Source organism: Trichomonas vaginalis, chromosome V (genome assembly GCF_026262505.1).
Source record: "Trichomonas vaginalis G3 chromosome V, whole genome shotgun sequence".
In the NCBI taxonomy this organism is placed as follows: domain Eukaryota; phylum Parabasalia; order Trichomonadida; family Trichomonadidae; genus Trichomonas; species Trichomonas vaginalis.
In genome coordinates, this window is record NC_067207.1 from 18,077,091 (window position 1) to 18,088,886 (window position 11,796).

The 11,796-nt window shown below is 32.0% G+C and overlaps 3 protein-coding genes and 1 pseudogene across 4 annotated transcripts, besides 1 other annotated feature; 2 read left to right on the top strand and 2 right to left on the bottom strand.

Moving 5' to 3' along the window:
• Positions 1-3,931: 3,931 nt before the first annotated feature.
• Positions 3,932-5,234: a mobile genetic element.
• TVAGG3_0357970 lies at positions 4,012-5,138 on the bottom strand (annotated as a pseudogene). Its single transcript has one exon. A coding segment is annotated over exon 1 (1,127 nt).
• Positions 5,235-5,749: 515 nt separating the features above from the next.
• Positions 5,750-6,898, top strand: TVAGG3_0357980 (sperm-tail PG-rich repeat-containing protein; the record flags this gene model as incomplete). The annotated part of the gene is made up of 1 exon (XM_001315483.1): positions 5,750-6,811. One exon carries the CDS (start codon positions 5,750-5,752, stop codon positions 6,809-6,811), a length of 1,062 nt encoding a protein of 353 aa, XP_001315518.1.
• Positions 6,899-7,824: 926 nt separating this feature from the next.
• TVAGG3_0357990 (endoribonuclease L-PSP family protein) lies at positions 7,825-8,202 on the bottom strand (the record flags this gene model as incomplete). Its single annotated transcript, XM_001315484.1, has 1 exon — positions 7,825-8,202. One exon carries the CDS (start codon positions 8,200-8,202, stop codon positions 7,825-7,827), a length of 378 nt encoding a protein of 125 aa, XP_001315519.1.
• A 3,120-nt stretch (positions 8,203-11,322) lies between these two features.
• TVAGG3_0358010 (uncharacterized protein) lies at positions 11,323-11,749 on the top strand (the record flags this gene model as incomplete). Its single annotated transcript, XM_001315485.2, has 1 exon — positions 11,323-11,749. A coding segment is annotated over one exon (427 nt), but the record flags the coding sequence as incomplete, so codon positions are not given.
• Positions 11,750-11,796: the final 47 nt, after the last annotated feature.

Sequence of the window (11,796 nt, forward strand, 5' to 3'; positions counted from 1 at the left end):
AGTACATGCAATATATTCAACTTCAATTTTTGACCTTTCTACTAAAGTTTGGTCGAGGCGTGTGGGCAATTTTAACGACATTTTTTAACGCGATACGAGCGTAAGTCCATAGAATGTGTTTTGAGGGAAACTATAAAAATCCAAAATAGAGGTAAGTGCGCCATTATTACCTGCGAAGTTACATGGAATAAATCGAAGAGTAAGTACAAGATGATCTTGTATCTTTCCAAGTAAATGAAATTTATTAAAATTAAGATGATAATATTCATTTATAGTATGTGTATGATGTGTTTTCAAAATTTCTTCAAATAAAATGCAATGATAATTTTTGAATAATTTTTTTCTTGTGTATATTTCATTTTTTATTAGTGAAAATATCATTACATCAATAAGGAAAGCACAATCCAAATTCATATTAGTTAAATTAATCTACGACCAAAAGCCCGCCAAATTTGAATTAAACACGTTTTTTGATAAAAGTGTCATTTATGATTGTTGCATTTAGGGATAGTAGCCAATTTCGGTACCAATCTTGAAAATGCCTCGCCATGCCCGCAACATGGAAGAGAAGTATTGGTCTGATATTGAACTATCAATCAATGCAAACTGAATCACCTTGTCATGTTGCTCCACAGATACAGCAGTCTGAGTCCCTCGCTTGGTCATGTTGCTCCACAGATACAGCAGTCTGAGTCCCTCGCTTGGTCATGTTGCTCCACAGATACAGCAGTCTGAGTCCCTCGCTTGGTCATGTTGCTCCACAGATACAGCAGTCTGAGTCCCTCGCTTGGTCATATCACACCAGATAAATAAAAGTTCAGCTTCACAATACTTACCTGCTCTATTATGTGATTTTTTCCAACTATCATATGTTAGTTGTTGTATTGAAGTTGAGTATGAAAGAATAATGTTGCAAGATTTCTCACCAAATAAAAAATCATTAAAGAACATTTTATTCTTTGAAAATGTATTTATGTTGAAAATAATGGAAGATGTTATTCTTGTTAGTTAGTTTACGAAGTTCTTTTGGAAGAAAATTGTTGAATATCTTTATTTTGAATGGGAATGAACTTAGGAAATTCACCACGAGCTCTTGAATAGGCAGAATTGTAATGGATGATTAGCTATGATGGGATTATACGATGTTGGTTTGTTCTAGAATGATTAAAAAGTTTTCAGGTAATGTGCTGATGCATTACAAAAGATGGAAATTATTTAAATAATAGCATAGTTTAATAATATTCAATTTAACTGATTAAATATTTGAAAAATTATCTAATTAGGATTTTTTTAGTTTGAAAAGTTAATTTTAGGCATAGTGTATAAAATAAAAAGCATCTACCGTGTCAGAAAATCGAAAAGTTTTCCAAAAAATCATAAATTTCAAATTTTGAAATAAAAATTGGTACTTTTTAATATGTAAAATAAGAAAATGTATTTTTTTGAAAAATTTAGATAAAGTAGTTCTCTTTGTATCTAAGAGGAGTGAATTTTTTTTTCTTTAACAAGATCTGGAAACGAACAATTGGAATTTATTTTATCAATATCAGGAGGAAAAGTTAAGATTCAATATGGGATTGGTTGGGTGTAAGGTAGAGGAACTATTGTGTGATAGTTGATGCTTAGAGTTGAAATTGAAGGAAAATAAAACGATAAAAATAAAATGAATACTACCATGGACCCGTCAGTAATAGGTAGTGAAGAAAATAAATCATCCTTACCTCATAGAACAACTCATCCTTACAGCAGTCATTGACTTATCCTTACCTCAGACATTGACTCATCCTTACCTCAGTCATTGACTCATCCTTACCTCAGACAAAAAGTCATCCTTACCTCAGTCATTGACTCATCCTTACCTCAGACAACAACTCATCCTTACCTCAGACAAAAAGTCATCCTTACCTCAGTCATTGACTCATCCTTACCTCAGACAACAACTCATCCTTACCTCAGTCATAGACTCATCCTTACCTCAGACAACAACTCATCCTTACCTCAGTCATTGACTCATCCTTACCTCAGTCATTGACTCATCATTACCTCAGTCATTGACTCATCCTTACCTCAGACAACAACTCATCCTTACCTCAGTCATTGACTCATCATTACCTCAGACAACAACTCATCCTTACCTCAGTCATTGACTCATCCTTACCTCAGACAACAACTCATCCTTACCTCAGTCATTGACTCATCCTTACCTCAGTCATTGACTCATCCTTACCTCAGTCATTGACTCATCCTTACCTCAGTCATTGACTCATCCTTACTTCAGACAACAACTCATCCTTACCTCAGTCATAGACTCATCCTTACCTCAGACAACAACTCATCCTTACCTCAGTCATTGACTCATCCTTACCTCAGTCATTGACTCATCATTACCTCAGTCATTGACTCATCCTTACCTCAGACAAAAAGTCATCCTTACCTCAGTCATTGACTCATCCTTACCTCAGTCATAGACTCATCCTTACCTCAGTCATTGACTCATCCTTACCTTAGTCATAGACTCATCAAAGAGAGAGACTGAGTGTTGGATGTCAAAGAGAGACTGATTGTTGGATGTCAAAGAGAGACTGAGTGTTGGATGTCAAAGAGAGAGACTGAGTGTTGGATGTCAAAGAGAGAGACTGAGTGTTGGATGTCAAAGAGAGAGACTGAGTGTTGGATGTCAAAGAGAGACTGAGTGTTGGATGTCAAAGAGAGAGACTGAGTGTTGGATGTCAAAGAGAGACTGAGTGTTGGATGTCAAAGAGAGACTGAGTGTTGGATGTCAAAGAGAGACTGAGTGTTGGATGTCAAAGAGAGACTGAGTGTTGGATATCCGTCTCTTATTATATAATTATTTCACATATTAATTAATTTATACCCACGAATAAAATCTTTGATAACTCAATGAATACTTATCCAAATCTGAATCTACACCGGCCAGAGATTCATATTTCGTTGCCAAATCGCGAAAATATTCATTATTGACAAAGTTATATCTATAATAGTATTGAACTAAAATATGGTTTTGAAAATTTAATATAATAAAATTATTTTGAATTTAAATGTAAAGTTCTGGTAAGGAGTTAAATTAAGAAAGAATAATTGAGTAATTGAGTGATATTTGATAAGTTAGGGAGAAAATTTCACATACATTGAAGTAAATATATGTTATTGCAAGAGTTAGGATGAGTCTATGACTGAGGTAAGGATGAGTCAATGACTGCTGTAAGGATGAGTTGTTGTCTGAGGTAAGGATGAGTCAATGACTGAGGTAAGGATGAGTTGTTGTCTGAAGTAAGGATGAGTCAATGACTGAGGTAAGGATGAGTCAATGACTGAGGTAAGGATGAGTCAATGACTGAGGTAAGGATGAGTCAATGACTGCTGTAAGGATGAGTTGTTGTCTGAGGTAAGGATGAGTCAATGACTGAGGTAAGGATGAGTTGTTGTCTGAAGTAAGGATGAGTCAATGACTGAGGTAAGGATGAGTCAATGACTGAGGTAAGGATGAGTCAATGACTGAGGTAAGGATGAGTCAATGACTTAGGTAAGGATCATTCCATTCCACATATATCACAACACCTACACCTTACACAACCCACAAATCATCTTCAAATTTCTTTTCAGAACTTCTTTTAAATGAGCATTTTTCAATCAACAAACATCCCTTCTTTTGCCCGCACAAAAGGTTTCGGATGTTATATTGTTCCAGAAACTCATGAAACAAAGTTCTAAATGAAAATCCACGGAATGAGCTTGTTCAATAGCATTATCAATAAAAAGAAATCTATGGTATCGCCCGCACAATACCAAAAGATTCCATTTTGTAATGAATGATTACTATGATCCAAGGATGGTTCCGTAGACTTGAAAATTTTAAATTGGAGGTTTAATTCAAATTTGGCGGGCTTTTGGTCCTATATTAATTTAACTATAGGGTGTCCAAAGGTGTGTTTAGCACAAACCTGAATACTGCGAATAGAAATAAACAAGTTACATATATATAAAGTTTATTTAAATATAATCACCATTGGATTCAATCACGCGTTCGCAGCGATCGATCCAGGCTTGAAAGACACGCTTTAAATCATCATGAGAAAATTGCTCAAATTGCTCTCTTACAAAATTTTCAAGATCATCTGGACTCGCGAATTCGCGTCCTTCAGCTCTCTTTTTTAGCGTGCCGAATAAATAAAAGTCAGAGGGTGCAATATCAGGTGAATAAATTGGGTTTGGAACAACTTTGACATTGTTTTCCACCAAGTAATTCATTACCTTATGACTTTTGTGAACTCTTGAATTATCAAAATGAATTGCAAACTTTTGTTTTTGTTGTTTGGATTTCTCAAACTCATCAGAATTGATAATTTGAGTAAGAACATTGTCAATTAGATACTGAGCATTCATCGTATTAGGTTTTTGAAGAATATCAATTGCGATGATGCCATTCACGCCCCAAAAAACCGACAACATCATCATTGGTGTGTCAATTTTTTTCTTCGGGAATGTTTGCGGATTTTCATCCTTCGGGATCCACATGATTTTGGCTTCTGTTGCATATTGAAACCAAGACTCGTCCCCTGTTACTAAAAAGCGAAACTTCTTGGATTGATACGCACGCAATATAGAGAGGAGCTCTTTCGAAGATTGGACTCTAGATTTTTTTTGAACTGAATTAAGGTTGTGCGGAACCCAACGTGTATACGCTAGTTTGTAGTTCAAATAATTGTGCAGATAATAACTGACTGTTGTACGTGGTATCTTTGTCATCTCCTCTATCCTTCTGAGTGATGCTCTTGGGTCTTCATCTAGCGCTTGAAGAATTGCTTTGATTTTTCTTTGATCCGGCGATTTTTTGTCAATTTTTATGATGGGCGCCTTTTTGTTCATGAAGTGATACATCCTAACATGATACGTTACAGTGGAATAGCTAGGAGCATCCATACCGAAGCATTTTACCAATGTCTCGTAGATTTTTTACAGTCTTTGCATTTTTTTGCAAGAGCGAGGATGTTTTCTTTATGATTCATTAAAAAAATGAAAAAAATCCCGCCAAAATTTCCCGCTAAACCGCCTCTTGTCTCAAAATTCATTTTATATCCCGGCATGGCGCCAAAATACAACATACTCATCATATACATATATTCATATTTTTTATTATATATTTATAATCAGCATATATCTCCTTTAATAGTCTCATATAGAGCGCTGTGCTAAACGCACCTTTGGACACCCTATAATATGAATTTGGATTGTGCTTTCCTTATTGATGTAATGATATTTTCACTAATAAAAAATGAAATATACACAAGAAAAAAATTATTCAAAAATTATCATTGCATTTTATTTGAAGAAATTTTGAAAACACATCATACACATACTATAAATGAATATTATCATCTTAATTTTAATAAATTTCATTTACTTGGAAAGATGCAAGATCATCTTGTACTTACTCTTCGATTTATTCCATGTAACTTCGCAGGTAATAATGGCGCACTTACCTCTATTTTGGATTTTTATAGTTTCCCTCAAAACACATTCTATGGACTTACGCTCGTATCGCGTTAAAAAATGTCGTTAAAATTGAACCGCGCCAAAATCTGTAACATGGCACTTTTGTTACCGAACTTCTCAATTTAAAATAACATTTTTTCGACTACCCATTAACTCAATGATATATTCGATAATTTTTTTTCTCAGCTCATCGAAAATTTGAAACATTATCAATAATTTCAAAGAATAGTTCGAAATGAGTACTATTGAAGACTGTGTCAAACAAGAAACCACATCTTCACATAGCAGCCCAACTCAATCAATGACTTATTCACAGTCAATGGACTTTAATCAAGAGAAACAAACAGAATTACCGCTTGATCAAAGATCAAAATCGTCAGAACAATTTATGCTCCCTCCTAAAAGAGCAAAGACATCACAAAATAGAAGGTTTACAAAATCAGATCTATTATTCTGTAATATTAGTAGATTTGGACGAGATGGACCAAAAATTACAATTGGAACTACACATTACAGAATAAAACTTCCAGATGATTTTCCAGGACCTGGCCAATATTACATCAATGATGCAGATTCAAGCACAATTAGATATTCAATTGCACGATCAGATCCAAGAACTTATTACAGAAGCGAAACTGCTAATGCTGATTTGCCAAACATAAGAACATTCCCAGAACGCAAACCAATAAACATTGGAAGACGAACCGGAAGGTCATTTTACGAGCTACCGGAAACCCCAGCACCTAGTTTCCTTCCTCCATCAACATTAGCATCTAATAGTCATAAGATATCATCACGCAGGCCACAATCCCCTTCAAATATACCAGGACCTGGTGAATACAATCCAAATATGAATAACCTTGGAAGACAACCAGCATACTCAATTCCAACATATTGCATAAGAGATTCATGGCTTACTGATAAAGAGAAAATGCCAGGACCAGGCACATATAACGTATCGAGAAATTATGTTGAACCCCACAGACATTCTTACTCGTTCGGACAGAAGTCAACCAAAAATGCTGCAGCAAGACGTTCATTTGCATTCGGAACTTATGTTTTCTCTGTTCCTGAAGAAATTGATTTGGATGAGGCTAATCAATATATCCACGACCATCCAGAGTTTAAGAATTTCGTAAAAGACATCATGAAATGGGTTATTAGTCAAAAAATGGCCAAACCACTCAATGAAATTAGAAGTAAGTTTTTGGCCGAGAGAAGGGAGTACGAAGCCTCAAGACAGAAGGATATGCCATTCAAACTCCGCGAATTCAAAGCACTTGTCGCAACATTATAAGATATTTTTATTATATCTCCAATTTCCAAATATATGAATAGATATTGCTTATCAAGAATCAAACCTTTCATTTCAGATCTTTATTTTGTTATTATATAAAAAATTAATATTCGAAATTAAGTTGATATTTAGTTTCTATATCATATAATAGAGCTATAAATAGCAACTCAACTAATGCTAGCTATGTCAACTTTAATATTTCAATTTCATTCTGTTTGTCCCAGAATTTAGTTGTAGATTAGTATCTTCACTAGATTTCACTCTTTGTTCTCACACAAAATATAGGTTTGTTGACCAAATGATAGTATTTTCCCACTTTTCCCTGCGTAATCGCATGCAACTCTGATTTATTATTAAACTAAAATTCCTAATATCGCACCAGAAAATGCAAAAAGCTTCCTGAGACATCTAATTACAAGATACTCTCAACAGAGCATGTTCTACTTATTATTTCAGTTTGATTGCTTGGCCTCTTTCTATTTAAGAATAGCGTCGACAATCTTCCTCTTAGTTTCGTCATTTGGAGACAAGTAAATTTTCAATTGATTTTGATACGATTGCATTGAGTCAAGTGAGGAGACTCAATATTTTTTATATGAATATATACCGAAAGTATCCAAAGGAACAACAAAAGATTCTAGCACTTAAAATTCTCTGAGAAAATGTGGTCCAATAATGAGAGATCTCTAGTGACTTACACACAAAGTATTAATTTCAAAATGAAGCACATACTTCAAATTTAATAGTAACAATTGAAACTAAAATCTTCAATGTGAACTATCCAAGAATCAATTAGTGAAAAATTGCTTCATTGTCCTCATAAAACACATAAGAGAAGACGAATTAAATACATTGCAAAGGAAAAATTATCGCATCAAATACAACTTCATCCAAGATTCTTCATTTGGATACATTGAAGTATCCTACCACAAAACTCATTTGAAACATTATTGAGCTTTCAAAGACTTGTTAAAAAGTTTAAATTGTATTACCCAAATAAAATTTATTTTAAGTTATGGCTTATAAGCAATAACATCAATTTCAACCAATTTGTTAGCTGGAAGTCTTCCTGCTTCTATGCATGTACAACATGGCTTGTGCTCGCCAAAATAGTCGACATAAATCTTATTAAATTTCTGGAAATCATCCATACTTGCGAGGAAAACAGTAATCTTGACAACATCAGTCTTTGTATAACCTGCGGCCTTAAGTTCAGCATCAACAGATTTCATGATTAATGTAGCTTGACCTTCAATGTCTTCTGGATTTGGACCTCCATGTGGATCATTTCCGATAATTCCTGATGTATAAAGGAAATTACCACAGATACGTGCTTGGCAATATGGTCCAATAGCAGCTGGAGCATCTGGAGTACTAACAACAACAGACATTTAGTTAAAGTGAGGTGAAAATACTTTAGATTGCTTTTTAATAAGCAAGAATCAAAAAATATAAATGGTAAGACTAGTGATGCCTAAATCTACTTGCGATTATAGATTTTGCCAATTGAATGGAATACGTTAGACTTTCTGTTGATTTCTCTCCATTCAAAATTTCTCTTATCTCAAAAATTTGTTATATTCATTGTCACATTGTTTGTAGTGTGATATAATGCAACATATAGATTTCATTTTATGATGATATTTTAATTGAAAAATCCCGATCAAACGGTTTATATTTTACTTTATGGCATTATAAGTAATATTTTTAGGCTAAGTTTTCAGAATTGAAAATTTTGAATTTATATTGAAATTGAATTTATTCAAATTTATGATAGATTTATCCAACCAATAATGCATAATATATACATTGCATATTAATTATTGAATTGTTGGTTTTAGGATATACCAATGCCCAATGATATCTTCCATTTTTGGAAATTTGAAACTGGATTTCAAAATTATTTCTTAAATGTCCAAGGCATATTAATCACATTAATGTTATCTTAATCATTCACATGATTCATTTATCGACATTTAAACAATTAATTAAACTATCAAATCATTAAAAATTCTATAATGATTAAATCATACGTATCATCCGCAAATAAGATGCATTATTTCTCATATTAAAAATCTGATTGTTTTCGATTATTGATGAAATTGGTTACATTTTGTATAGTTAATAACTATGAAAAAGTTCAAAAATCATTATGTTAGTTCATTTGCGCTTTTTAAACCCATAATTATCTATGATTCAATAAAATCAATTCAAATTTCAAAGGAATTTTTGAAATAACACAACACATATGACATCCGGATTATTATTTTATCAATATCAAAATATTATTTTATATATAAATTTCAATATTTTAGATACAATTTAGGTTAGGATCACCAGAAAGCTTAGTAGCAAGTGTAATTCTTTTTCACTAGAAAAGCCCAGCATAAATGAAAAATACATTAACAAATATTGAGCTAGAGAAAAGTTTTTACATAGGATTTCCCGGATTATTTCTTTCGATGATCCAGAATTAATCTTTGAGGTAAGAAATTTTTGTTAGTTACTTCGATAAAGATAGGATTTCAATTTTCATCCTGAAATGCTATTCAAGCAGGCTTCAATATAACAAAGACAATCAGTACTTCAAGAATACTCCATCAAATGACTTCATCAGTGCACAAAAACTTTTTTCTATTAACTTGACTTTAGTTTACCGCAAAATATTTAAGCTTTCGAACTAAAATGACCATTTACTCTGGATTTGCATCTCAAATAATCTCCATAACCTTGTCGAATGACATTTATTTATTCGCTTTGTCCAATAATATTTCCGGATCTGATTTCAAAATTGAAATAAATAAAAAGGGTAAACTTACTGATCAAATATGTACTGCTGAAGTAAGGAAGTCACTTTGGAAAATTGTTTTCACTTTAGGAGAATATAATTTTCCATTTGGAAATTTTAAAAAGTGAGACGCGCAGGATTCGAACTTTTTTAAAAGTTGATTTAAATGAATTTTAGTGTGGAATATAAGGATAATATCATATTTAAAATAAGAATATACTAGTTTAGGTGGTATTAATTTTTTCGATAAATTTGAGAGTATGTACGTTTAGGGCATGAAAAGTGTCAATTCGCTCAGCGAAAGCTGAGCTAGCTTCGTTCTCGAAAGAATAAGGAAGGAGTGAAGGAGAATGATACAGAAGTTGACACATTCATATCATTTCAACAAATTTTGATCAAATTGAAATTCAATGAAATTCAATTCACTTCATATCCTTCAGTCAGTACATTGATATCCTTCTGCATCACAATGATAACTCGGGCATCAATAGTTCTACAACTAACTCAGAAAAAACAAGATTATTACTTCCTGCTTACAGCTTTTAAAAAGTTTCGATGATAAAAATCACTCTACTCTCGTTTATCGACATATGGTGATAGTAGGTAAACATATTCTTATCGATATTAATAAAAATATTTGTACGAAAATCTTATCCAATTAGAGAGTTATTCATAAAGTATACGATAATTATAATTATTTTATCTTTGTTTTATCTTTGAATAAACATTTTAATTTAAATTGCATAATATTTTTTGGTTGAAAGACAGGAAACTTAGTTGAGTTTGTATTATTTTTATCGTTTAATTCATCGTATCAGTGAGTGATCCAGATATTTAAGATATTTAGAAAAAAAAATTATTAATTTGATTAACAAATTTTAATCAAAATAGCAAAAATCTATTTGATAGCTGTAAACAAACAATAATTTTTATTTCAAGCAAAATCACTTATTTTCATCTAAACGTATAAAATTGTCAATTTTATGAAAATAAATTGAAAATCTCATGAAATGTAAAGGAGAGTAATATTTTTCAATTTTCTTTTTTTCTTTGTCTCAAATATTTTCTGTTGGGAATTTTCTTGTTATCAAAAAATAATTTTAATATTTGTTTATTTCATTACATACAATAAAATTTTAAAAACTCTATTTCTTCTCAAGAAAATTTTTTCCTTCATATGAAGAAACATTTTGTTCTCCATTTGATACTGAGTCTAAATCTCGATTTTTGAATTTTCTTCTTTCCAAATTTCTTTTTTCCAAATTAGAAGTTTAATTCAAATTTTCAATAGTTTATATATTTTCTCAAACCGGATTTTCTCACTTTTTAGGGATTTTCTCTCAAAATATACAAAAATAGTAATACCAATACATGTGTCTAATATACTTTAAAACCATCGTGACAAAATTCAAAAACGAAGAGTTCTTCTCTCCAAATTTTTTTCAAAATCAAAAAAATGAGATAAAAAAGTACGTTTGGAAAATTCATTTTTAGCATTTTAGGAATTTTCTCACTTTTCTTCCAAATTGACATCCTTAGCTGAAGAGCATTAAAAAAAAACGATGATCTGTATTTGAATCATACCAATAACAAACCCTGATTTCATCAATTACTCCCGATTACCAAATTGATTTCATTATTTTTAATCTTAAATGTCAATTTTTATGTTATTTTTTTGACAAATTCTTTCATCATGAAGTCGAATGAGTATTACAATATTTTAATGAGCGCTTATTCGAGTGATGACAGAATTGATATGCAGAAGCTTGGTATCGACAGCGACTTAGCAGAGCATTTTTCGAAATTTAAATTACAAAAAATTCAAATTAAAAGGAAAGAACTTGATAAAAAACCGGATGATCAGAAACGATCCTTTCTAATAGAAAAGCTCCGCTTAAGTGAATCGATCCCTTACGATCCTTATCTCGCTGTAATTAAAAAATTTGCTTCATCTAAGGTTGACCCGCACAATAATCAAATGTTTCTAATATTTGCCCCTTTTCTTACCCGTTTCGTTGCGAATTTTGCGATAAACATTCTAAATTGTATGAATTCGGACCCATCATCAAATTCGACCTTGATAAAAGAGATGCCTTCGATACAAGACGTCGCATTCAAGTACGTTAAATATGGCGGTAATGACATTTTAATAATACTTAATGATCTTTATTTTAATTTAATTCCTTATTTAAACGTT